At 53.9% G+C, this 26643-nt stretch overlaps 9 protein-coding genes across 9 annotated transcripts; 4 read left to right on the plus strand and 5 right to left on the minus strand.

Moving 5' to 3' along the window:
- Positions 1–434: 434 nt before the first annotated feature.
- Positions 435–2195, plus strand: N0V89_011289 (uncharacterized protein; the record flags this gene model as incomplete). Its single annotated transcript, XM_056220021.1, has 1 exon — positions 435–2195. One exon carries the CDS (start codon positions 435–437, stop codon positions 2193–2195), a length of 1761 nt encoding a protein of 586 aa, XP_056067148.1.
- Positions 2196–5094: 2899 nt separating this feature from the next.
- On the plus strand, positions 5095–8031 carry N0V89_011290 (uncharacterized protein; the record flags this gene model as incomplete). Its single annotated transcript, XM_056220022.1, has 2 exons — positions 5095–6064; positions 6176–8031. 2 exons carry the CDS (start codon positions 5095–5097, stop codon positions 8029–8031), a joined length of 2826 nt encoding a protein of 941 aa, XP_056067149.1.
- A 1733-nt stretch (positions 8032–9764) lies between these two features.
- N0V89_011291 (uncharacterized protein) lies at positions 9765–11338 on the minus strand (the record flags this gene model as incomplete). The annotated part of the gene is made up of 2 exons (XM_056220023.1): positions 9765–11268; positions 11334–11338. 2 exons carry the CDS (start codon positions 11336–11338, stop codon positions 9765–9767), a joined length of 1509 nt encoding a protein of 502 aa, XP_056067150.1.
- Positions 11339–12483: 1145 nt separating this feature from the next.
- N0V89_011292 (uncharacterized protein) lies at positions 12484–13671 on the minus strand (the record flags this gene model as incomplete). The annotated part of the gene is made up of 1 exon (XM_056220024.1): positions 12484–13671. The coding sequence occupies one exon, from the start codon at positions 13669–13671 to the stop codon at positions 12484–12486; it is 1188 nt and encodes a 395-aa protein (XP_056067151.1).
- Positions 13672–14382: 711 nt separating this feature from the next.
- Positions 14383–15806, minus strand: N0V89_011293 (uncharacterized protein; the record flags this gene model as incomplete). The annotated part of the gene is made up of 2 exons (XM_056220025.1): positions 14383–14682; positions 14739–15806. The coding sequence occupies 2 exons, from the start codon at positions 15804–15806 to the stop codon at positions 14383–14385; spliced, it is 1368 nt and encodes a 455-aa protein (XP_056067152.1).
- A 222-nt stretch (positions 15807–16028) lies between these two features.
- DPB2 (DNA-directed DNA polymerase epsilon, subunit B) lies at positions 16029–18409 on the plus strand (the record flags this gene model as incomplete). Its single annotated transcript, XM_056220026.1, has 2 exons — positions 16029–16726; positions 16771–18409. 2 exons carry the CDS (start codon positions 16029–16031, stop codon positions 18407–18409), a joined length of 2337 nt encoding a protein of 778 aa, XP_056067153.1.
- A 1608-nt stretch (positions 18410–20017) lies between these two features.
- N0V89_011295 (uncharacterized protein) lies at positions 20018–21177 on the minus strand (the record flags this gene model as incomplete). Its single annotated transcript, XM_056220027.1, has 2 exons — positions 20018–20824; positions 21172–21177. The coding sequence occupies 2 exons, from the start codon at positions 21175–21177 to the stop codon at positions 20018–20020; spliced, it is 813 nt and encodes a 270-aa protein (XP_056067154.1).
- Positions 21178–21991: 814 nt separating this feature from the next.
- Positions 21992–22825, minus strand: N0V89_011296 (uncharacterized protein; the record flags this gene model as incomplete). Its single annotated transcript, XM_056220028.1, has 2 exons — positions 21992–22508; positions 22821–22825. The coding sequence occupies 2 exons, from the start codon at positions 22823–22825 to the stop codon at positions 21992–21994; spliced, it is 522 nt and encodes a 173-aa protein (XP_056067155.1).
- Positions 22826–23853: 1028 nt separating this feature from the next.
- Positions 23854–24802, plus strand: N0V89_011297 (uncharacterized protein; the record flags this gene model as incomplete). The annotated part of the gene is made up of 2 exons (XM_056220029.1): positions 23854–23857; positions 24201–24802. 2 exons carry the CDS (start codon positions 23854–23856, stop codon positions 24800–24802), a joined length of 606 nt encoding a protein of 201 aa, XP_056067156.1.
- Positions 24803–26643: the final 1841 nt, after the last annotated feature.

The following is a 26643-nucleotide window of genomic DNA, read 5'->3' on the forward strand; positions in this document are numbered from 1 at the left end:
GGCACCGGAGCTCGGGCCAACCGAGGGCTCACAAGGCAGGGCAACCCCACGTGGAAACGGTCGACCGTTGCCCAGGGCGAGCAAGTTTTGCCGAAACCGTTACAAACAAATTACGACATCCGTCGCTATCAGAGGAACGCAAGTTCGCAAAGGGAGGGGTCTTGGAAGCTCCGAATATCAACGCCCGGTGCCAGCTGCCTGTCAGAATACCCGCGTGGCGGCGGCTCCCGATCCGAGAGATTACCGATTACCAACAACCACGAACCGCTTGCGGTCACTGGGCTTGCAAGATTTTGGCATCACCACACCTTTATGTGACGCAACACAACCAGAATTGAACATCTGTTCTTTCTTCAAATACCTTTCAAACACTCGACAGCCCATAAGAAACAACCTCAGCCCGGAATTTCTTTTATCGACCCAGTGTAACGACCATGGGACTATCACCTGATCTCAAAGAGCTAGCAGAGGAATGGCTTCGCCTTGACAAGGACAAATCTACGACCGACGAGATATACAAACTTCTTGTGCAAGGCGATGCTGCAGAGTTAGAGCGCCGTCTCCGACCACGCATAGCCTTCGGCACCGCAGGCCTGCGCGGACCTATGCAAGCAGGCTTCGCATGCATGAACTCGCTTATTGTCATACAAGCCTCGCAAGGACTGGCAGCATACCTACTGCAAACTGAGAAGAATGTGAAGACGAGAGGCGTTGTAATTGGCCGGGATGCACGCCACAACTCCGAGAAGTTTGCGAAGCTGGCCGCGGCAGCTTTCGTTGCCAAAGGAATCAAAGTCTGGTGGTATGAAACCCCGTCGCATACGCCTCTTGTGCCGTTTGGTGTGCGAGAGTTGGGTGCTGCGGCTGGGGTTATGGTGACGGCGAGCCACAACCCTGCCCGCGACAACGGATACAAAGTTTACTGGTCGAATGGCTGTCAAATCATTCCCCCTCATGACGCTGGCATCGCACAGGCTATTCTGGAGAACCTGGATCCTGTGAGCTGGGATATTTCCTCTTTCGACGAACCGTCCTTGCTGGTCGAGGGCGCATTGGGCCTTGTGCTGGACCAGTATCACAAGGCGATCCAGTACGCAGCGCACCCAGAAGATCCATCTATCAAGATAAAGTCGGACATCAGATTTGTCTATACGCCAATGCACGGCGTTGGTCTTCCAGCAATGCAGCGGTGCGCGGAAGACCTTGGCGTGGCATCCCAGATGGTAGTTGTTGAAGAACAAGCAGAGCCAGATCCCGATTTTCCCACTGTCAAATTTCCAAACCCTGAGGAGAAGGGCGCACTCGACCTTGCAATGGCAACGGCAGATGCCTCCTCAATCTCCCTCATTCTAGCCAGTGACCCGGATGCAGACCGCCTAGCAGCAGCAGAAAAAGTAGCAGGAAAATGGCACATCTTCACCGGCAACCAGCTCGGCATCCTCCTCGCCTCCTACCTCTTCTCACGCTACCCCGCCTCAAAACCCCGCTCAAACCTCGCAATGCTAGCCTCGACCGTCTCCTCCCGCATGCTGCACGCCCTCGCCCAAAAAGAAGGCTTCCACTTCACCGAAACCCTCACAGGCTTCAAATGGCTCGGCAACGTCGCCCGCGACCTAGACGCACAAGGCTACGACGTACTCTTCGCCTTCGAAGAAGCCCTCGGCTACATGATCCCCCAGACCGTCCACGACAAAGACTCCATCAGCGCGGCCGCTATCTTCCTGACTGCGGCGTCCCACTGGGCAACTCAAGGCCTTACCCCGTATGCCCAGCTGCAGAAGCTATACCAACACGTGGGATACTTCGAGGACGCAAATACGTACCTCATTTCGCCCTCGCCGGCTACTACCACCGCTGTCTTCACGGCCATACGGGCGCTAGGTACTGCGCACCCTACACAGCTCGGCGCACGGAAGATAACCCGCTGGAGAGACCTTACCGTTGGGTACGACTCGCAAAGCGAGGACAATGTACCGGATCTACCCGTGGACAAGGCCGCGCAGATGATCACGTGTGAGCTTGACGACGGGTCGCGCTTTACGGTGCGGGGGTCAGGTACAGAGCCTAAGATCAAGTTATACATAGAAAGCGCTAGGGATAACAGCGAGGCGGCTAAAGCGAGTGCGAGTGAGATATTGGCTGATTTGCTGGGGGAATGGTTTAGGCCGGAGGAGAATGGGTTGAGGTTGGCGTGATTGGGGGAAGGGCGGAGGACATGTACGGTGCTGAGGGAGGAGTCTGAGGATTCTGAGGAGCGTGGGGTAGAAGGTGCTTTGGGCGTTGATTTGGTGCTGTGGTAGAGAATAGACTCATTGCGCGTATGCGCTTCGTAGCAATCGTAAAGGCTCAAGCTGTCGCACGCTCCTTCGTCTCAATGCTAAGTTAACAGCAAAGCAAAAGCACGTGCGACCCAGACATCCATGGATATCGATAAGAAGGCGCGGGGTGGCACCTTCCTCCACCGCAATGCTGGGAAACACGATACTAGGTTCTCGCTTTGTGTATGATGTGCGTTGCTTATCTAGCGCTTAAGTGTCTCTACCCCTCGCAGAGAAGAGCCCAGCATGTGTTTGGCATTATCATTCCACAGTGTTCTACGTCAGACATTCGGGTACATTGCTCATTTCAGGGTAACACAACGTACCAGGACGAGCTATAAGCTACACCTCGATACGTCCGTACTGTGCCCAGAATAGTCTCCGCTTTCCCCTCTCACCACGACAGCTCTTGGAACATCCAACCACAAACAAACACAGCACCTCGCGCACCACCCGCTCTCCCAACATTCAACACCTCCAACCACCACACCCTGCCAGCTTATCCTCATGTCTGCCTTCACCGAAGTTTTAGTATATACATGCGCCAAATGCGACCAAACCTTCCGCAAACAAGACAGCCTACACGCCCACGAGCGGGAAAACTCCCACACGCGCATCTCCACGTGCAGCACTTGTGGGAAGCGCTTCGCTGCCAAGGCAGTCTTCACTACGCACCGTCGCGAATGCGGGGCGGCAAAGGTACTTGCACGCGGCAACTTTGTTTCTCGTGTATGTTATAATGTTGACGGTGATGGATGCAGGCTACCGACACGGGTGTGAAGAAAGACGCTAAGACGGCTGCGTCGAAGTCGAAGTCGAAGTCGAAGGCCAAGGAGAAGGAGAAGGAGAAGACGGATCGGCAGCAAGTGTACGCATCGACGTGCACGGGGCTGAATGACTGCGACCTGCATGGTCTGGATTGGGCGCTGTGCGATACGGACTGTGGCTGGTGTGGACACTGTTATGATGGGTACTGCTCTGACTAGATAGCACCAGGATGCATCTGCGGCGTTGTGGATGGGGTGATTCTGCAGCGAGAGGAAGGTTATGTGTAGAAGTGGTAGAGAAATGATAGGGGCTACGCTACGTTTTTCTCCTGAGCATGGCCCCTTCGGAAGTCAGGCTCTACGATACGTTACTTTGGCTTTCGTGTCTCGGATCGAAGCGGATGACAAAGTTGTGCCAGGTGCTCTGTATCGGCGGAGGATGGTTCGGTATCGGGACTTCCTTCCTGAACTTGTTTTGAGCACGCAGCTCTCATCGTCTCATTTTCCACACTCTTCACGTGCGTACTGCTGTCTTGCCAGCGTAACCGACCCTCAGGCAGCAAATGATAGCTGCTCGTTGATGCAGCCGGTCCTCAGGCAACAAGCAATAACGCGTTTCTTCGCTGGTTCTCCTCGTCGATACAGCCGGGCCTCAGGCAACGAACAATAGCTGTTTCTCTTTACTGGTTTTCCTCGGCGATGCAGCCGAGCCTCAGGCAGCAGACAGTATCGTCTTGTTCTTCACTGGTTCTCCTCGTCGAGCCTCAGGCAACAAGAAATGGTCGTCCTGAAAAAGCAAGATGCACAGCTGACGAGGCCGAGACACGCGGTAGCTTCGCCTTGTACCACGAGTACTCGCCCACGCCTAAAATGCCGCACAAGATGCGATCCAAGACTTGACCTGCAGCTGCGGGACGTCGCTCCAGTATCGTCCAATGAGCGGCTTTGCGCATCCAGAAGAGGCGACCTGTGACTTGTCACTGCATCACGCAATCTGAAGGCGCTGCTGCCTGGGGATTGCCTCGACCAAGCAACGGACAGAGAACTTGCGACTTGCATGAGGAAATATTGGACTCGTCCGGTTCATGACGACTGTGATCTGGAGGACCATCGTTCTGGAGGACGAAGCGGCCGTTTATCTAGCAGTCTGACGGTGGTAGGGCGGGTAGTTCCCGCAGGGGTTGCCGCCGTCTCCACAGTTTCCCCGGCGCCTGGCAACGAATCACGCCGTGTTTACAGCCGATAGCGCAGCCTTTCCACTTCCCCGGGAGCGCCCAAAAGCGCCGCCTAACCGCTCTCGACGCGTGCGAGCCGCGAAGAGTCACCGAGCTCGCTGTCGAGATATCGACGGCCTCCTCTGCTGCTCGTCGCCTGCTGAGGCCCCGCCCGTCGCATCCTCCTCTCCGTCTGCTCCTCCCTCAGACGTATATAACCACCACCGCCCTCCCCAACACATCCTTTTCCCTCGTATACTTGCTATTTCATCGGTATGCGCCCGTCCAAAAAGTTTTGCGATCAATTGCTAATTTTTTGGAAGCTATCCTGTAGATACACAACATGTCTCAATACTAGAACTTGGCCATCCAGCTCTGGGATGCCAAGTTCAGGCATCACCCATGGCGGGATTTGCGCTGCCCGATTCTACGCACGCGATCGCGACATCGTACTCGAACCGCCCTCTGCCTACCGGGGCCTGTAGCCATCGCGACGTAGTCGGCATATGTGGATGTGAACAATTCTGGGATGCTGGTAGTGCCGATGTATATGATGGGGGTAAAGAATACCGTTCGAGCAGCCAGCGCTCGACCTTTTGTGTCTGTGGACATCATGCCTGCTTCCACAAGCCTGCTGTTATAGCAACTGCTGTGCGTGCGGCGCCCCGCTGTGATGGTCGCTGTCAGACCCATTCAGGGACCCAATGCGAGCTTCACAGAGCTGGAGGTGTGCGGGGCGACGTGAGTCTGCCACTGAACAGCCCCACGTCGCGTACCCTACCCACACAACTTTTCATGCGCAATGAAGCTTCACTAGCCAATGGATCTCGTGTCGACAATGGTACGAGGGGCCCTCCGTCGCAGCCCAGTTCTTCTGGTCTGCCACGGGTTCCCTCAATTTGCCTGATGTCAAATGATCGTTATCCTGCGGCTAACAGTGGTGCTAGGGACGATGCCAATCAATCCCGACAGACAATTGCAGGCTTGGGTCTGTCTATGCTGAATGTGGGCGATGCGGCTCGCTCCTTCGACCGCCCGCAATCAGTTGCGTCCACCATTCCGGACGATTTCGACCTAGGTCAACCGTCTGGTGGGACACAGGCTGCAAGCAAGCGGCCTGCGACCGGACTTGGCTCGATGCAAGGTGAACAAGATCATTTGGCGAATGCAGTACCAGGACCTCTGGACGCCATCTTAGAATTCAACAAGAACCTCCATCTGGACGTCAGCGGTGACACCATCCCGAATACATTCAACCTGGATGATTTTGTGCAAAGTGCGACTGAAGTGGCCACACCAAGTATAAGGAATACACCAGACCTTGCGGTGACCGATCAGGCTGTCCAAGATGGTAAAAGAGCCATTGAAGATCTCATACAAATTACCTCGGAGTATAGCCCCAAGCGTGCCGCCGAGAACAGACCAGCTAGCGTAGACTTTGCTCCTTCGCCTCAGCTTCTGCTCACCAACTCTCCACATCTATCGCAGGACCACGCCCAACACGTTCTCAACACAGCACCCCCGCAGTCACTCCAGAAGCTTGTGTCCTACCTACCCTCCTTGTACAATCTGCTCAATTCTATTCCAGACGTGGCCAATACTTTGAAGGAACTCAATGACCGGTTGTCGAATCTGGAAAGCAACAACTCATTCAACTATGTGCATCCCGACGATCTCCATCAACAGTTCGATCATGTGGACGGCAGATTATTGCATCTAGAATCCCGAATGGATGACCATGATACGTTGCATCAAACAATTGACGGTGAAAACAGCAGTCTTTCCTACAGTCGTCGTCGCATAGCTCCGGTGTCTGGCTCCTTTCAATCAAACCAGTCTCTCGATTCCACTACCTCTTCTGCTTTGATACTTGCAGCAATGGACTGGAAAGAGACCGAGACACAGATCAGTGGCATTAAGGACCGATTAGACGTCCTCGAGGCCTTCGCCATGCCGCCTACCCTGACCAATCCATGGGAAATCGAGATTGTGCTATTACCGTGGGGTCGAGACCTGAGGGGTATATGGTTCTCTCCAGACGAGCCAATGCACGATCCATCCAACCCCACAACGCAGGACACAAAGGAGTGGACACAAGCACGGAGCTCCACGCGTGAGCAAGCGAATGTTCCAATCGCATACAGAGAGACCGATTCGTCACCATTCCCAGCTTCAAGGCATTCATCGCGAAGCTCGCATCCGTTCAGCGACACCGAGAGCGGTTGGTCCAGCCAAGCCATTAGCAACTGGGCTTCCGGTTTGACAGACGAGCTGTTGTCGCCCAAGGCATGCAAGAGTACCAATCTAGTCTACAAGCGACTGAAAAGCAGAGGTTTTGTGAAAGATATTGTGCTCCGAAGTGGCAGCGCGAGAGACATACAAGCGACTCTCTCGCATACTTTCAAAGACATGCTGGAGCATCTCAAGTGCAACGACGAAGATGACGAGCCTACGATCAAATCCTATCCCGGCTTGCGCGCTTCGTTCATTCCCCTGCGCAAAGTTCGCCACGACTCAAAATTGCACTTTCTCACGCCCGCCGAAATGTCGAGCTCGGCCCTCTGGTCCGCGCAGTTCCTTGCTGCAGATGTCATAATGCATGTGTCTGGCGGCAAAAAGCGACTCTACGTCACCCAGCGCGAAGCATACGTGCAGTCCCAGGATGAGATGGGAAGTTGTTGGACGTGGCAAGAGCTACGTGAACTGCCTCGCTATCGACCAGAAGCTGAGGTCCACGCGGAAGGCAAAGATGGGCAGTGCCAACCGCAGGTAGCAGAAGCGGACGCAAAGGAAGCCTGCTGGGCATATTTCGAAGCGTACGACGCGCCACCGCCCAGCGTCCACTCGTCGTTTGGCAGCCACCATTCTATCGAGCTGTCTATGCGCCCTGCTGATCGCAGCTGGCGACGGTCGATAACACCTGCGTCTATCCTCAAGAACGCCATGCCCCAACCGATCTCTCCGCTGAGCGAGAATCATCTTCGGCGTCCCTCGTACGCTCGTCAACGTACAGTCTCTGCTTCCGTCTTGGAACCGATCAACGCGACGTCGTCCAAGCGTCGAATAGACAGCTCGCCCGTCAAGCACGCCTCCCTGCCGCAAGATGCACAGGCTGGCGCTTCCACCCCCCGAATGAAGCGTCGCAGAGTGTCCAGTAGCTCTCCTCAACCAGCTATCGATGCCAATGCAGATGCCACCGAAGTGCATGTCACCGCTTGGACCAACACCCCCCGCCGCTCTCGCGAGCCCTTCTCGCCCTTCTTCTCTTCCGTCGCGGCGCCCCTCCCTCGCACGGCGTCAGACCTTACCAGTCGCCCTAGCCAGCGCTCTCTAGCTGCCGTTAGTAAAGGCACTCCTTTCGCATATGCAACTCCCCACTCTGGGCCTTTGATTAGCGGCCCGGGTTCAGGGTTCCGCGGGGATGGGGACACTGAGGCTGATGAGGATTTATATCAAGACGAAGGGGATGATGGCGAGCAGAGTTGGCGCGGTGTTATGACCGGAGAAGAGGACAACGATCTAGGTGAAGATGTTGAGATGGGCGCTGAAGAGGATGCTAGCTTCTCGGAGGAGGATAGCGGATTCGACAGCGATGGTGTGGACGGCGATAGCGAAGACGAAGTGCTTGGGGATGAGGGGTTTGGCGCGCAAAGAATGGGTGCTGAAGACGCGGAGGAGGAAGAAGAGGACGACGATCCGCTTGATGCGCTGCTGGGCATTTTGCAGGATTGAAAGGTAGTGACGACGTTATGGTTCTGGATTGGGATATTGGGCAGGCGTTTTGGCATACACTAGGATAAGGGATACCAGGCGTTGTTGGGTAGGTGACAGGGCGGGCATTGCGCAGCGTCTGTTGGGTTGAGATATTCGGCTTTTACTGTAACGATACGGTGTGTGCACGGTATGGTCATGTGTAGCGATGGACGGCGGTTTCAACTCAGTGTAAATTGCATAGCGCAGCTTAGCATAGCTACTTCTCCGCTTAGGTGGACATACATCGAATGATACAAATATCTATCCACCTCTTACGGCTGTCTGTAGTATAGCATAGGTATTGGTCTTGGTCGAGCGGTTGGATACAGGTGGAAGGTAGACGCTACTGACGGAAGGATGGGATGGGATGGGATGGGATGGTAGAGAGAGCGTGCTGGAACAATGTAGAGCTTGGTGTGCTGTGTAAGGGTAAAGCGGTGGAGGGGTCAAGTAGATCTGGAGGTTCCGAGTGAAAAGATCACTAACTTACTACCAAACACAATATCATCACTCACTCTTGCCCACCACACCCCTGGCACGTCGCTGCCTTTCCCCTTCCCCTTCCCCATAGGTAGAGCATATAGAACAGCCTCTGTCTTTCGGATATGCTTGTTGATATAGCACTTGACCTTTCTCCTTTCGCGTCCGTTTCCAGGCTTGTGCCCTTCCTCCTATTCGCGCTTACATTTGCTACTTCTGCCCTCGATCGCTGTAGCTTGGAACCCCGCTCAAGCAGACGCAGCTCGCTACCTATGAGCCTAGCCTGTGATTGTAATAAAATCTCGTCCCGTGCGTGGTGCACACGAAGCCATCAAGGCCCGACGCTGGGCCCAATTTCACCCGCGTCAATCCCACCTGCAGCATTCACCAGGCATCAGTACTAATCCGTTTTCCAAAAGACAGAAGGGAAGGAAAACAACTCACGCCACACCCTCCTCTCGAGCTCCCTCTCCAGCATCTTAAACGCATGCCGTACCACCCCCCACTCACTCGCCCCCACCTCGTGCAGAACAGTCCCAAAGCGTCTACCGTCTTCTGCGTACCCGAGTATCCGGAGTAGATAGCTACACAGGACGTCAGACTCGGCGCTCTGCTGTGCGGGCACGCGGCTGGCTGTCAAGGCTATGTAGTGGTATTTGTGAGGGACGTATGCTATGTTTGCTAGCTCTGGGGAGCGTCAGTGGCGCTGGGCGAGCGGTACGTGGGGCAGGGGGGTGCATACTCGTCATGCTGATGGCGTTGCTGGCGAATCCGAGGGCTCTGAGCTCACGGTCGGTGATGAGTTCCTCGCGCTGGGCGGTCCAGGGGGCGGTGGAATGGTGCGAGGTAGTTGCGTGTGAGGGATTGTTCGGTGGTAGGTTCGCAGCACGCGGCGGGGGACGCACCGGACGACGAAGCGTGGGAGCCATGGCTTGGATGTCGGTCGGAAGGTAGTCCAAGGGTTATTGCGTGTCAAGTCGCGCAAACGCTTTCTGCGTGCCTTCCTGTTGGAGATGCCCAACGCTAGCCTTCTCCCGTTAGCAGCCTTTTCGGGTGAATGTCTCCAGACGTCGGCTCGAAGACATGTGTGCCGGGTGAGTGCTTTATATCCACGGAGACTGTTCTACTACTTGCATATTATCTATCATGAGATATTTCACATGAGGGGCGAGCCGTTTGACCGCCAAACCAGCTCTTGAACAAGGTAGAGCCGAAATCTGAGATAGCACCCTTCACGTATATCCCAGAGTTTTCCCCAAAGTACCACTACGCCACCCGATGCCGCCGCTTGCACATATCCCTCGCTCCTCACCCTCTCCCCCTCTACAGCCCAACATCCAACAACACCCCTCCCTCCCCGCCTTCACAAACGGCGTAAAACACTCATATTCCATCCGCACATCCTCCATCCCCACCCCCGCACTCAACCGCACATCCCACCGAGCAAACAAATTCCCAATCGCCATGTACATCTCCGCCCACGCTAGATTCTGCCCCACACAGCTCCTCTGCCCGCGCCCAAACGCCGCGAACCATTTCATGTTATCGATCTTGGCGGATCCGAGGAAGCGCTCGGGATCGAATGTGTGTGGGGAGGGGAAGCACGCGGCGTTGTAGTGCATTTCGCGGATGGACATTGAGATTGCGGTGTTGGGAGGGAGTATGTACGTGTTTCCGTTCGGAGCGGAAGGCGAAGGGTGGGACGTGTACTGCATAGGCGCTTGCTTGTTTATGCGGGGGAAGCGGCCTGATACGGGTGTTGCGATGCGGAGCCCTTCTGTTATGACGGCGGTGAGGTAGGGTAGATTTTCGAGCTCTTTGTAGCTTAGCACCTCGCGCCTTTGTTCCGCGGTGAAGGCTTCTCTGAGCTCGGCCTGGAGACGGGATAGGATGGGAGGGTTGGCGAGGACGTAGTATGTTATTGTGAGGAGGCTGTGGCTTGTTGTCTCGCCGCCTGCGCCGATGAGGATGGTGATTTCTTCGAAGAGGCGCTGGGGTGATTTCTCGCTTGGTGGCAGCTCGGTGCTTTTGTACACTTCGTTCATGATGACGGGGAAGGTTTTGTTGCTGATGGGCTTTCCGTCGTTTTTGATGACGTCCCGCGCTTGTTGTCGTTGCGCCTCCAACGAATCGACTATGCCCAGGGCTGTGGGGCCCTGCAGCGCGACGAGCCATCGCGGCAGAGAGTTGAGGAGAGGTGCGATGATGGGAAATTGCCGGTTCCAGATGGCGAACATGGTGTAGTCCCGGACGTACTCGTGGAAGGCGTGGCCTAGGTCAGGAGTATCCAGCAGCGCCATGCTTGTCGGACAAGAGATGTCCGTCACAATATCTATTGCGAGCGCCCGGTATGCATCCGTCATATTGATGGGCTTTCCCTCATTCCTGTGCTCCTCAATCTTGCGCATAAGGCGGCTGAAATGCTCTTTCAACACATGCTCGATCCGTGCGATACTCGCGGGTGACAGTCCCTTCTTAATGGGCGCACTGCGCAGCTTGTGCAGGTCCGGATTCACAGTCGCAAAGATGGACCCATTGCGATCAAACCACGAGTAATACCAGGGATCCTTGTGAAGTTTAAGCTTCATATTGTACAGCTCATTAAAGTAGCTTGGATCAGAGATGTGAACTTCAAACGGGGTGATGCGCACGATGGGGCCTTCATTCACGTCAGCTTGTGGGACCGTGAAGAGCTCTGGCAATGGCATAGCGAGCTCTAACAATGGTATTAGAGCGCTGCCTCACTTACCATACACTTCATGCATCCTGTCAATCTCCCTATAAAACTTCCCCAGCCTCACCGCATCGTGATACAGCTCGTACCATCTTGTCGCAGCCGCGAGTTTCGGGCCTGGAATATGCGACAGCGGACTGAAATACACGCGATACACGCCCAGAGAAACAGCGTATATAGTAGCCAGCGCAAGCGTCGCAGGAACGTACTGAAATACCGTTGACAGGAAAGAGACAGCCATGTATATCGAAGGAACAAGATGACGAAAGAAAGCTGCAGATCGAGAAGGGCGCGCTTCCGGGTACGAGCTAGACTTGTACAGTGGGCATGGCGGGGTCCTGTGTATATAGATTGCAGAGACTCAGCTTCTCAGGTAGTAGTTTGCGGTAGGACTCTCAGTCATGCTTACTTCAGCTAGACCCTCGAGGGCTAGACTACCGAAGCCCATCTTACGAATTATCTCGTTTGTTTTGATTATGCTTTAGCGAGAACACCAAGTCGATTGCCTTTACTCTGCAGTATATCAGCGTAATAATACCTTGTAAAAATAAGAAGGTTTCTTTGTCATACAGGTACCGTAAGAGCTTATACTTGAAAAGCTTCTTAATGATATTCTGTCATGGTTTTGTCGTACGCATATGAAGTTGGCGCTGACGTGAGGCAAAACGAGCTCTTCGTACTTTCGCCCGTCCTTTAAGGACCAGGCCACTTGAGGCTATCTTTTTCCTGACGCTTCTCCACCCTGCTCGCAAATCAACAGTAACCTGAGTCCAGTTAAGAGCTAGTCGGCATGGCATACTACAAGTGGGGAACCTCACACTATCAATCCTGGTAAGACTTCACGTTGTCTCTATAGCCACTCTCCTGAAGGCGTGATGAAATTACGACCTATAAATTTCATATGCAGTATGGATAATTAACTGTCTGAAGCTACTCAAGTGCACAACTCTAGTGAGAGTAAATCCATTCTCATGAGACGTTTAATAAGCGTTATTCCAGTAAAAACCACCGAATCATCAATACAATCTATTGCATTGTGGAAGTTGTAATGTTTCCAAGAAATCTGTTCGCGCAGCGAGCAACAGTATCTCCCCAAGCATTTCTTCAGTACCCTATATTACCCAGGCCTCCCAAAACACACTCCAAACTTCCCCCATCTACCTATCTACGAATGCTACACCCCCCTCGCCGCACGCCCTCCTCCTAGACGAACAACCCTACCTTACACCATTCGCATCCTTACAAGTCAACTTCACATCCCCCTTCCACGCCTTCCCGTCCCTACTCTCTATCATCTCATATCTCCTCGCCATCCTAACAAGCACATACGCAGCTTCAACAAGCACCTTCGACTGCCCCATACATGCCCTGTTCCCGCCTCCAAACGCCATGTACTCCCACTGTCCGGGCTTGATCTCGTTCCAGCGCTCAGGTTTGAACGTTTCGACATCCGCGCCGAAGACGGACGGGTCACGGTGTAGGGCGTAGTAGCTCATTACTGCCTCTGTACCTTTGGGAATGAAGACTGGTTGGTCTTGGGTAGAGGAAGAGGAGGAGATGGGGAGGGTGGTGTGGCGTAGGGCGCGGCAGGCCATGATGGGGAAGTTTGGGTAGAGGCGGAGAGTTTCGAGGAGGATGTTTTGGATGGGCTTGCAGGTCGATAGGGTGTCGAACGTCCATTCTTGAATGTTTTTGGATAGCGCGAGACTGCGGAGGTTGGTCCAGTACTGTGGGTGTCGGGCGAGAAGGAAACATGCGTTTCCAAGTAGTGCGGAAGTGGTCTCTTGTGACGCTAGCATGCCCTGTAGAATCTGGTTGCGGATGTATTCCTTGTCGTCCGTTTGCTTTGCGAGGACGTGGAGTATGCTTATTCCTGTTACTTTGTCTAGTTCGCGCTGGGCCTGGTCAACATAGTAATCTATGTACTCATGGGTGGTGCGGCACGCGTTCAAATACCTGAATTGCGGTACCAGCTTCCACGCGCGACCCAGCAGCATGCGGAGCATAGTCAAGTCCTTGGCCTCATGGAAGGCGTCGATGAACTTTGCAGGTGTGCAAGGAGCGCCGGGCGCTTCTTGTCTCGGATCGATGCCTACGAGGAAGTGCAGCGACGTATTAAGAAACATGGTGTAAAAGAGTGGTTGAAGATCAATCGTCGCTCCAGCGTCAGGTAGTTGATCGAGAAAATGATCCACCTCGGTGGCAAGCACATCCAATTCGACCAAATTAGGTCCCGTGAACGTAGGCTTGATGTCCCTTCGCGAGTGCCGCCACACATCACCGTCGGTCGTCAAGAAACCCGCGCCGCAGAACTCTTCCGTGCCGCGCTTCCTTAGGGGGTTGGACGCCCCAGTCTTTCCCGCTATTGATTGCGCGGATATTCTCTGGGGCGATGGTGATGACATCCGGCAAAGACAGAAGTTTGTTGACGACGAAGGTATGGCCGTAGCGTTGGTGACGGCGGTACAGGTATGGCACGTCCAAACTCTGTGCCATCTGGACATCGAAGCCAGTTAGTGGTTCCCATGGTTGATGCGTGGTGAGTACACCCTTGCTGCGGGCACGCCCGCGCCGTAGCAGGTGGAGCGTAAAAAGCGCAAGGCATGTTGCGAGAAGGACTAATATGTATTCCATAGTGTTTAGCAGTAATGAGACTTGAGAAGCACTCTCGCATGGTCAACGAATGTTGATTTTAGTGTCTCGTAAGGAGCTGACGAAGGACAACATCACTGCCCCGCTGTCGCGCAGGTGGCCTGAGTACAGTCAGGAAGCTTTCTGGTCGAGGCCTGGACGCCTCTTACTTTACCGAGGCATACCAAGCTAAGTTGTGCCAGTAGGCTCTAATAGCTTGTCGTTCCGTCAGTAAAGCCTTGGTCTCCACTGGTAGCTGTTCGATCAAGACCATGTCCCAGACACAATTACGAGCTTAGCACGCAGGGATACGCTAATCCTACTCTAGCTGATGAATTCACGAGCCCCCCTGAGCCCTATGCCCCACACTCTCAAACGCGGTTCCCAATACTATTCAAAGTACCAAAAGGCCCGCATGATTTTCGACCCATGAGCCTAAAAAACACCCCGAGAAAAGAAAGGGTATCAAAGTCAACTCAAGCTTCTCACTGGATCTCTTCAGTTTTCGCCCTCTTCCCATTCGCCTCATCGTCTTCATCCTTCAGCTTCCGCTTACTGCTCGACGCGGCGCCTGCCGAGGACGAAGATGCTGCAGGTGCAGGCTTTTCCTTTTTCCTCGTCTTGACGAGCCCAGAGATGTCATTCGCCGACTTTGTGGCCTCGGCAAGAGCAGCCTTTTGCGTTGCTGGGTCTGCACCTAGAAGCCCGCCGAGCAAGCCTTGAAAGACCGTAGGATCGACGGCGTCGAATTTCTGCTTTGTGGGGTCTTCCTTGAGATCCACGAGCTGTTCGCTATTAGTCACCTGTTGGTGTAGTCGGGATGTACAGGCACTGGACTTACCCTTGTCTTCAGGTCTTCCAACATGCTCTTCTTATCCGCCAATTCAGCTTCTAGCTCCTTCTTCTGCTCGGGTGCAAAACTTCCTGAAGACAGAGACTCCTCTGCTTTCTTCAGGTGCGCTTCTTGATTGTTTATGGCTAGCTCGGTGTGCTTGCTTGCTTCGTTTCTCAGATCCCAATCAACGACATCTTCCTCTTGTTTCTTGGCGTCTTCGGGGGCTACTTCCTTGTTCGCCTGCTGCTCGCGAATCTTCGCCATTGAGGCAAACTCTAGAGCCAATGATAGCGTATAGTGAGCTGAGGTGACCTTTTCATGGCCGAAATTATACAGGTCCTCCAGCAGCGCCAGTGATGTACGTGCATCCGGTATCGCGTCGTGGAAGCGCTCGTTCTCGAAGGAAAGATCGACTAGGAAACCATAGATATCTGCGAGTTTTTCCTTGATTGCGCGCGCCTCTGGCGTCAGCTCGGCTTTGCCCTTGCCCTTGTCTGCGCTGTCACTTCCCTCGTGCGTTTCTAGCTGCTTGTGGTACAGCACGCGCGCAATCTCGAACATCTCGAACGAGTCACCGAAGTCGTCTTGCTCTTCTTCTTGACCTTCGCCTTCCTCGTCGTCGTCCCCCTCCTCGTCCGAGTCATCCCAATTCTCCATACCAGTCAGCTGGAAAAACGGCTTCGACTCTGCGGTCTGCTCCTTCCCTGCCGCTGCCGATGAGCCATTCGTTGCTGCGCTGCCTTCTTCAGGTATCGTCTCCTCTTTTTTCACCTTCTTCGTCTTGGGCTTCTTCTTCTCTTCCTGTGCGACCTTGGTGCCTAACACATCGCTCTTCGCGATTGCGACTTTGTACAGCGCACGGCCATAATTGAAGAGGAGCTCCGCGTTCTCGGGTGCCATTTCTCCATTGAGTTTGGACTGAATTTCAGCGGCGTCGGCATAGTGATCAGCTGCGGCGGAGAAGTTCTTCAGCGAGTATTGGAGGGAGGCGGCTTGAGTAAGCTCGTCGAGCTTCTCTTTGGTTGCAGGGAGCTCCGTAATCTCCGCGGAGACGTCGTTAGTGGGTTCGGCCATGTTGTGGATTTCGGTGTGAGGACAATGCGACAACAGTATGCTGGGTAAATTTTGTGTTTGAGAGTGTTCTCGTTAGGATGCGACTCGGCGGGCGCAAACATCGAAGTGAGGGCCGGGCGGTCCGTGCACACGCGCAGCCGCGATTCGCGTCGACGCGTAAATTACTTGACGAGCGCCGTCAATACTCCGCAGAATCACTCACTTCAACGACGTATACACATAATGACCACCGCGAGACGACCAGAAAAGCCCTCGGCGGTGCCCCAAAATTTAATTCCCTCCTCGTCACCGGCGTTCGGCACACCGGTCCACCCCATAAACCCCCGCCGGACAGCTCCTATACGCGCCCCGCCTTCGCTCAAGCCTCCCGTTCGAGCAACTGTTCTTCCTATTGAGCTACCGCCAGCGACACTGCGACCTCTCGCATTCCGAACATTCACGAAGAAACATAACCTGACACTCACATCCTCCGCGCTTTCGGCATTGGCGAGTTTCATTGGGAAACATTGCGGTGCAGGATGGAGAGAAGAAGGCTTAGCAGAGAAAGTGCTGGAGGAAGTAGCAAAGAGTTGGAAAAAGGATAACGGACAAGTTATCGTGGAAGGTGATGGGGAGGCGCTGAAGAGAATATTGAAGGCTCTTGAGGGATCCATGAGTGGAGGCAGGGTAGTAAATGCCTCGAATCTCGGCAGGCAAGGCAGTTTCAACTTCGGCCCAGATGCGAACAATAACGGTGCACCGAGCTTGGAGAGTAGACCTTCTTTGGATCACAACACCAGCTTTGGGATCTCGAGCTTGGAGGTTGAAGACAAAGACGAGGAAGAAGAGTTACTGAAGGATCCACGAGAGTGGATGAAGGTAATTGGAGCGTTCGAGCAGCCGAAGTTGGTGTACAATGTGTCTAAGGAGCATTTTGACAGGTAGGTTCTCGCTGCCATTGAAAGGGTTCCGCTGATTTGAGAAGGTCAACCACCAAGCCGTCGCTATTCCCAGATCCATCTCACAAGACCGACCTCTTCAGACAACGCTATCACGTCGTCCACCAGCGCATACTCAGAAACGAAACTTTCCAAGCGCCCACATTCTCCGCAGCTCGATCGGCTACGCTCAGTAGGACAGGCTCGATCGCCATCTCTGGCGCAAATACAATCACCCCCATCGCAAATCTCCTGGGCCGAAGCGGAAGCACACATCTACTCCTCGGCATGATCACTATCTCACCAACAGGTACCCTCGCCCTCTCCGATCTCACAGGCACAATATCATTAGACCTCCAACACGCACGTCCTATACCCGAAGACGGTACATTCTTCGCACCCGGAATGATTGTCCTGGTAGACGGCAGCTACGAGGAGAATGCCGGCGACCCAACTGCCGGTTCAAGTTCTACCCTCGGCGGCACAGGCGGTATTGGCGGCACCATAGGCGGAAAGTTCATCGGCTTCTCTGTCGGCCACCCGCCATGTGAGCGAAGAACAGCAACGCTCGGGGGTGCGGATGAGGTCGAAAAGAATGGGTTAGGGGGCCCTGCCTTCGGCTGGACAGACTTCCTAGGTGTAGGCTCAGAGCGTGCAACCGGGCCGCGAATGAACCGTATTGCCTCGAAACTGCTCACCGCAGAGAAAGCACACAACATCCTCATCGCTTCAGACCTGCACCTCGACGTTCCCTCCACATTGACAGCGTTACGTACTCTCCTCCGAACATACTCCCACACCGCCGAGGAAGCTACGCCCGTCTATCCTCTCGCCATCGTCCTTATGGGCAACTTCTCCTCCAAAGCCACCCTCGCCAGTGTTCCCGGCGCCGGCTCAATAGAATACAAAGAGCACTTCGACGCTCTCGCTTCTGTGCTCTCTGAATTCCCGCAGCTCCTCGCACACACCAGCCTCGTCCTCGTCCCCGGCGATAACGACGCATGGCCTAGCGCTTTCTCCGCGGGTGCCGCCACGCCTCTCCCCAGAAAGCAGATCCCTGAGCTGTTTACCAGCCGTATACGCAGGGCGATTCGAGAAGCTAACAGCGAAGTGTGGGGCGCAGGCAAGAAATCCGGTAAAGAAGGCGAAGTGGTTTGGACGAGCAATCCCTCGCGTCTAACGTGGTTCGGGGTGAAGGGTGAAATGACGATTCTACGAGACGACGTCCTAGGGCGCTTACACCGCACGAGCATCCGCTTCAACAAACCGGAAGCTGACGTCGATGTCGATGTGGAACCAGAACCTATGGACGTCGATCAGCCGACTCAGCTTGAACCAACGCCTAACCCGCAAGCACAATCCCAAGATCAGATCGACAGCGACACGCTTACGGCGCGAGCGCTCACACGAACGCTACTCTCGCAATCGCATCTCTCACCATTTCCTCTAAGCGTGCGCCCGCTGCACTGGGACTTTGCGCACACACTTAACCTATATCCGCTACCGAGTAGTGTCGTCATCGCGGACAGCGAGGCCCCAGCCTTCGTGGTCAAGTACTGTGGGTGTACGGTCATGAATCCTGGACCGATTGATGGGAGTGAGGGCAGGCGGGGACGAGAGGGACGGGCGAGATGGGTTGAGTTTGATATTCGGAGTAACATTGGGGTGGTGAGGACAGAGGGCTGATCTGCATAATGTGGTGTTGGGCGTTTAGCGCTTTACGTATGACCTACAATGCTGGGTGAAAGGTCTGAAACTTGCCCAGCTCATTTTGAAGGAATTATGGCACGAAGACTTTTTACGAGGCACTAGAGTGACAGTCATGCTTTGGTGACGGCCGGTAAGAGGATTATAGTGTTGAATACTTCTTTACCTGATACAAGCCTGTAACCGTATGGTCAATAGGGTGTTCGAACGAGCGACACTTAACACATGAAAGGTGCGTGGCGCGTACAGTTCGTTGGCGCCGTGCCAACAGAACTGCCAACTCCAATATTGCCACAAAGCTCAATCAACGTCCCTAAATTGCACCTTGGAACCACCAACACGCAAGTCGCGCAGTCCGAACAGTGTAGCCTGGTCGGATATGTGCAGTGTCTTGATGGAAAGCATCGTTAATCATGACCTGCCCATGATACGCGAAGTCCACTCTTTGGTCGCTCGGATAACCTGTCAACTGGGCAACGATAGCTTCTAGATTCTCGTCCTGGTGAACGTCCTCAGTAGCCTTCCCCTGAGAGTCTGCCTAAGTCACCGTTGAGTATTTTTTTCCGCGTCAAGATCGCTGACGTTATTGACAACGGTTGACGGACACTTACTGGTAGGTTGTAATCGATCGCCGAAAGTGTACCCGAAAGCTGGCAACTCTGTCCATACCTTGGTATCCCCATCCGTCAACTCCTACCTTGGGGTGACTTACTAGTTGTTGTTTCAGCGCTATGACAAATTCGCAAAGCTTCCAAGGTTGTCTTGATATCCTGGTGCCGTGCGCCGAGCCACTTCGACTACAGAGCACGCTGTATCACAGTAGTGTGTTCTTGTGGAATGTCGACTTCTGAGACAGTACGCTCGAGGATTTTCTCGGCGAGTGCATTTGGATCTGCATAGTGTGTGTACAACCTTGAATTTAGGCTTCTGCTCTAGCTCCGCAAGGAAGGCTGCTCGCGAAGCAGTACTCATGTTGGGTGGAAAACTGAAGGAGTAGTAGAAGAAGCTGTGTAGGATTATAAGGGGGGCAGGATAAAGAGCAGGTTTCTACACTATGACTGTGAATTGGAAGTGTGAGATACCGCCTTGGCCTCTCCGAACAATGTGGCGCAGCATACTTAGCACTGCTACGATAAGCATAGCGTACATCTGGCCAGCCTTATAAGTGAGTGCGGCTTACGTAATACATTCACTCCCAACATCGGCCTCACACAGTGGGACCATATTGCCTCTGCCTTTCAATTGCCGCTTCCTGCTTTGGTGAGGTGTGCTGGTATAAAAATGCTGTGCCGCGCCTCCTTCAGCTGGAGCTCCTACAAACACCCTGCTAGGCTGCAGTAGTGGGTTTTGATCAGGTGACTACACCAATCTTCGCGACGCAACGTTAATGGCCTACTTGCAGACCCCAGTACCTGTGAAACCATGGAGGCTATTGTGGTCTCATTTTCACAGTCTCCTAAGTCAACCCAGGCACAATTTTGCTGTTTGCACCGGTCGCGCTGGAAGAGCGCTTGGTATCGCAATATAACTCTCCATATAGATACACACAAGCCCCGATTGACCGCCTTCCATCCTTATCCTATAGAACTAAGAACCAGAAAGAGCCAACTCCTGAGCATCCACCCAATTCCCATGCAACCCATGCCTCAGACGAATCGGCAAAAGAATCACAGCCTGCGCCTTACTAAAATCCCTCGTATCAACTATATGCAGCTCGCTCGCCATCGACGCATAATTATTTACAAGCGCCACCAAGAATCCATCACCCTCCGCCGTAGCCGAGCCCTTCCTCTGTATGAAAATAGGCTCTTGCACTAAATGCGTGGGACCGGGGAAGTACTTCGCCACCTTCTTGGACGCGTAATCCAGATACCCCAGAGCATTGTACGGCGGATGGCCACCGCCCATTCTGGGCATGATGGTCGCGAAATCCGTGCCTAAGCTGGGGTCCATCACGTCGAAGAAAGCATGAGCGTGTTCTTTCCCGTGGACTCTGTCGTCGATGCGGGGGAACTCGCAGTCTTCCGCCATGAGGACTTCATGCGGGGGGAGATCGAGATTGGAAGACGTAGGACCGAAGGTGATACGGACGAGGTGCGCGGAGATCGACTCGGGCGCGGGCGCGTTTCCCTGTGCATCTGGCCACCAGAAGAAGACATTCTTATCTGACAGTGGCAGGTCGAAGGAGATGTGGCCGTTGGCGTCTTCGAATGCGTTGACGGTGTGCCCGGCAAAGGCGTTGGGCGCGCGGAACCACTTCACGTCGGAGCTGGAGGCGCCGCGACGGGGGAGCACGCCGAGATAGAAGGGGACGTCGGGGTCCCATTGCCAGTGCTCACCTCCTTTCTTCATGCGCTCGATGTCGCACGTTTGCGGTATGATGGGAAACAATATCTAGGAGCATTAGTTGCTCTCTTAGTCAAGACGTTAAGGTTGTCCTGGACGTACCCAATTCTTGGTAATTGCGAAGTCGTGGATCATGGCCACAATGGGCGAGATGAGCCAAACCGTCTCAGTGAAGCGTCCACTCGAATCAACAGAGAAATAGCAGATATCAGGCGTACCGTCACCCTTCGCTTCATATCCAAAACAAACCAACTCGCCAGTCTCGGGGTCGAGTTTTGGATGCGCAGTGAACGTCAACGAGGGCAATTGGCCATCGAAATTCTCGAGCCCAATCGTTTCCAGAGTCTCTGGATCCATCGCATATGGAGGCGCATCTTCCTTACAGGCCAAGAGACGGCCATTAAAGTACACAATGTTGGTATTTGCAGTGGTGCGAATTTTGAACTCGACAGCATCCGTATACTTGTTGCGATATTTACCCCCCAAAGCCCTTTTCGCTGCTCTTTCGCGGAGGAACTTCTCTGTCCTGACATATCGCTGTTTGAAATGGCAATGCCCCTCCTTGATGCGGAACGCGCTGATATTGCCGTCTCCATTGAACCACTGGAGTTCGCTTTAATCAGCACATGCAAGACATGACAAGAAATATACGCAACGCTTACAGGGTCATCTTCGATGAAAGGTGGTAGCTGTGGATCGGGCATGACACGGTAGAAGGTCCCGTCGATCTCTTGAGGGATCTCGCCCCGAACCTCCAAGTTCTGGATCTCGCCCTCAAAACGACATGGCTTCATGAATTCAGAGAATTGCGGCCGATCAGGGAAAGCAGCCGGGCTCTTGGTCGATTGAAAATGGCCCGCCATAATCAAGAAGATTGGTCAGCTGCTGTCTGATTGGGGTTCGCTACGTGCCTCAAAAAAAGGGGCTCTCTGGTTTGGTGTCGTGATGAAGGCGCTTCGTTCTGCAGGTTTTAGTGTTTGCTTCATTGTGGTGATTGTTCCCGGGCTTAACTCCCCGTTAGCGTCGGGGACACTTTCCGGACCTCCCCATGCTAGACGCGTCACATCCTCGTCCTCAATCAACATGCGACACTCGATCGACTTGACTAGAATGCGGGGCCGCAATACAGGTCGAGGAGCGCGCACATAGTCCATGGAGGCGTTATACATCGGACGTGCGAGACAACTCAATTGGCTTATGCTACCTAGGTATGACTCAGGGGTGCAGTATGACAGTCTTCGTCTGCAGAAACTCCTCGAAACCCCAATGCGACCCAAACCGCCCCCATCCGCTCTCCTTCCTGCCCCCATGCGGCAACGTAGCCTCATCGTGCACCGTTGGCGAGTTCACATGAACGGCACCTGTATGAAGTCTCTTCGCCAACTTCAACGCACGGAGATGGTCGCGACTGAAGATAGCCCCTGACAACCCGAACGATGAACTGTTTACCATCCGCACAGCCTCTTCTTCGTCGCCGTAGACAGCCAAGCCGAGCAGAGGTCCAAATGATTCTGCGGTCCAGAAATTCATCCCGGGAGCGACGTCCTCGACGAGCACTACTGGGGCTGAGTTTTGCATTTTGTCAGACTTGATCGTTGCGCCTTCTTGTTCTGCATTCGTGATGAGTCCCTCGATCCTAGTCTCACTCTTTGCATTGATCGTCTTCACGACGTGCTTCGAGGCTTCAGGCAGCTTTTGACGCAGCAGCAAGCGGAAGGCCTTCTCTATTGATCTGTGCACTAGCACCATATCCGTGGACATGCAGATCTGGCCGGACTATCGCACGTGAGCTTTCTGTCGAACATGTCTATGTGGGATTTGCGCAACTCACATTCAAATACGCACCGAACAAGACCATGTTAGCCGCTTTATCCAGGTCTGCATCCCCGGCCACGATTGCAAAGTTCTTGCCACCAAGCTCCAGCATGACGGGCTTGAGGTAAAACCCAGCTCGCTGCGCGATGTGCCGTCCAACAGGCGTCGACCCTGTGAAATTGCATTTTTGCACCGCCGAGTGAGATACCATGGCTTCGAAGCAACTTACAGCATCTTCGGGGCGATGTTGAATATAGTTCACCACACCGGGTGGGAAGCCCGCTTCCAGGAATAATTTTGCTATCAGAGAATGCGTCCTGGGACTGATTTCTGAACCCTAGAACGCGAGCGATGCCTGGTTAGCATATATTATGCTATGCTTTTGGGGAAGCACACGTACATACTTTTAAAATTGCGGTGTTCCCAGCGGCGACAGCTGCAGCAACAGCGCGCAGACCCAAGATGAGCGGCGCATTCCAAGGTGCAATGCCCAGGACAACGCCCAACGGCTCTTTGATAACCACAGCATGCGCTTCAGGATCGCCCACCGTAGGAAGCACACCGCTCAGAACGCCAGACGTCACTATAGCAGCGCATTCTTCGGCAAGTGCAATGGAGTCCTGGAGGTTGATTTGCGCCCACAAGGCAGTGCATGAAATCTCTTTCTGGATCAATGTTTTGATCTCCTCGCTTCGTTCGCGAAATAACTGATTTTTCCTTCTTAGTGATTGCATCCTTCTGCATGGCACATCTTGATGCTTACCTGTGCAAGCCTATTAAACAGCCTGCGCCGCTCTGTCGGACGCGAGTCCTTCCACGCGTCGAAAGCAGCAGCACATGACTCGACTGCCCGGATACATAGCTCTGGCGTAGAACCGACTGCAGTGATACCCTTGTTGTTGCTGTTATCTGGATTTGGTTCGAAGTTGGGAAACGTTTGGCCTTCCACGGCCACAATTTCCACTCCGTCGATGATTAGAGGAACGGTGATAGTCATCTCGACTGGTTGGGCCTGTAGGCACCATTTTTCTGAGTTGTATGTACCGTATTTGTACCTCGATTGCGTTGCGGATGATAGCAGTGGTGTTGGCGGTAGTCGAGCACGGCTCCGGATGCTCTGCCGACGCCCGGGACGATCCGAGGCAGCCATAGAACGCTGTATGCCTGCACTGAATCTCGTGGCTACAAAGTACCGCAGAAAGCTTTAAAGTCTACGGACTAGCATCCAAAATTTTGATTGTCTTTGCCCAATTTCCATCAACATGCGTGTTGCGTGGTCTCGGTTGATCCGATTCATTGCAACGGATGGCCGCGTACTGAGAGGAGAGCCCATCCTCCCAGACCCAGACTTTGACCTGGGCAACACGACCGAGAGCACGAAATTGCAGGCGAAAGTCATTGCTGGCGACGATTTGTACGACACGACGGGGAAGACCCATGTTTCCGACGAGGTCGTCACGGTCAAGAAGCTCCTTGGCCCGCTTACAGCAGAAGACGTCGGCATCCTCCGCTGCGTTGGTCTGAATTACACCACACATAGTAGGTTGTATCCTCAATCAATTAAGACTGGCATTGAGGCGCTAACGCAGTGACCTAGTCAGAGAAGCAGGCCGAAACCCGCCACCGTTCCCATTCATCTTCTTCAAGCCCACTACCTGCATCCTCGATCACGGCGAGGATGTTGAAATACCCAAGATTGCGCAGGACGACCAAGCAGACTATGAAGGCGAATTGACGCTAGTCATCGGGAAAGATGCCAAAAACGTCCCGCTCGAAGACGCGCTCGATTACGTCGCCGCCTACACGGCTGGTAATGACATCTCCGCCCGCCGCCTGCAACGCGATCCCAAACTCGCAGGTGGTGTCCCGCAGTGGGGTTTCTCAAAAGGCTTCGACACCTTCGCGCCTATTGGGCCGGCGCTCGTGGCTGCGGACCTGATTGGAGATCCGAAGGAGCTGCTACTGCAGACTATCATCGACGGGGAGGTGAGGCAGAGGGAATACGTGAGCGATTTGCTGTTCGATTGTGCGTATCTTGTGCACTATCTGTCCTCGGGCACGACGCTGCGGAAGGGTTCTTTGATTATGACGGGGACACCGGGTGGGGTGGGGGCGGGGTTGAAGCCTCCGAAGTATCTTGTTGAGGGTACGGTTATGGAAGTGTCCATCAGCAAAATTGGGACTTTGAGGAATGGAGTGACGTTTGCTTGAGAGAGGGTTGGTTTTACGATGAACAACATAACAGTTGAGGGTTACAATCAATTTTTGCTATAGATTTCATTTTTACTGTCTGGAGAAGTCTTCAAGCTTAATAGAAAGTGCTCTGATGTACTTTTATGTTATGCCCAGGTGGTAAATTGATCCGTGTCACAGCATGTGGTGTTTCTATGATGCACACGCAGAGAACGTAGACTTCATTCCTATTCGCGGAAACAAGCCCAAGTCTGAGCATCTTGAGACAAGTGCTACAATATTGTCGAGCTACTCGGACACCAATGACTCTATGTCTTGTCCATTATACCGATAGAAACCGAGAGCTTTCAACATGGGCTCATCATGGACCCTGTAAAGATAAACGGTCTCATCACTGGTCACGTGATGTGTATACTCGTGCCATGCCGGCACACAGAAAGTGTCACCCTTTTTCCACGGGTATTCTTTCCCTGCAATGGTGCTGAATCCAGTGCCTTCGATGACATGAAAGACCGAGGAAGCAGTCTCTTGAATTGCCGGGGTGGATGCGCCTTTGGCAATGCGTGTGGCGGCAGCGCCTAGTGTACGACTTACTGCATTGGGTAAGTATCTAGCAGCCGGATAGGGAGTTTCACGTACTCTCTGATCCGTCGGCTCTCAAGTAGCGTTCCGTAGCACTGTCTCCTCCATGGGCATCAAGTTGTGCCTTCATCCGCGACCACGGAAAAACGATTGGAGAAGTGTCGACGTCCTTGGCCGGGTATCTTGGCTCAGCGTAGTGCTCCACGAAGTGAACTGGGTAATGGACAAAGTTGGGCAGATCAAGACCATCCAGCCATATCATTGGGCCAGAGCCGTCTTTGCCGTGGTCGTGCCAATTCCACGTCGGAGTGAGGATTACGTCGCCGCGCTGCATCTGGATACGGCGGCCATGGACGGCAGTAAATCCGCCGTTGCCTTCGATGATGAAGCGGCAGGCGAAGGCAGTATGGCGATGAGCTGGAGCAGTCTCATTGGGCATCACCAGCTGAAGACCAGCATAGATAGTGTCAGTGGTGAAGGGTGCATCTGCGTGGCCATTAGCGGAAATGCTGATAAAGGACTTGCAAATGTAGGCAAACCTCGAGATGGGTTTACAAGCATTAGCACACGGCGCTCAGCTTGTTTTTCCGTGATGAGCTCGCCAGCTTGCAAGAGACTGGGGCGGATCTTGCTGTAGTCCCAGACATGGGGCTGGCATTTCGGGTTGGGCAGAGGAGGATTGAGCCGGGCCATCTGCGCCCATAGCGGCTTCGTATCCAAGTCTTCAGCCGTCTGCAGCAGCTTTTCGATTGCCTGCTGGTTGTCGGCTGTCAGTTTAGGCTGCATTGCGGTAGTGGTAGACGTCATTGTGGTCGAGCTCATAATGGCGGTTGGGTCTCAAGATGGTGCGAGCAGCTGGTGTGTCGAGAGTGCCATATCTGCTGAAATTGTTGGGCTGCCATGCTTGTCTCGACGGATAGCGATCCCGTCGGCGTGCGACGCAGTGACGAATCTCCATCAGCTTGCGGGGTTCCATGGAGAGGGCGCGCCATGGCGCGCATGAGAGGGGACGGGGAGTTAGGGAGACGATGCGCCACAGCCGGCCATCCCGGACCCGCGCTCCCCGCCTCCGCCATTCCACGCCTCCGCCATCGTCTTCCCGGGTATTACATCGCCTGTCCAGCGGTTTCCCGCAATTGTGCAGCGTGCATTCAATGGAAGCGGCGGCAGACAATCCGACGGGCGACAGCAGCAGCGGCCGGCCGGCTAAGCGCAACAGGATCACCGTCGCCTGCACCTGGTGCAGGTCACGCAAGTCACGGGTAAGCTCCCTTCCA

This window comes from Didymosphaeria variabile (genome assembly GCF_027946475.1).
Source record: "Didymosphaeria variabile strain IMI 356815 chromosome Unknown scaffold_8, whole genome shotgun sequence".
NCBI classification, from domain to species: Eukaryota; Fungi; Ascomycota; class Dothideomycetes; order Pleosporales; family Didymosphaeriaceae; genus Didymosphaeria; species Didymosphaeria variabile.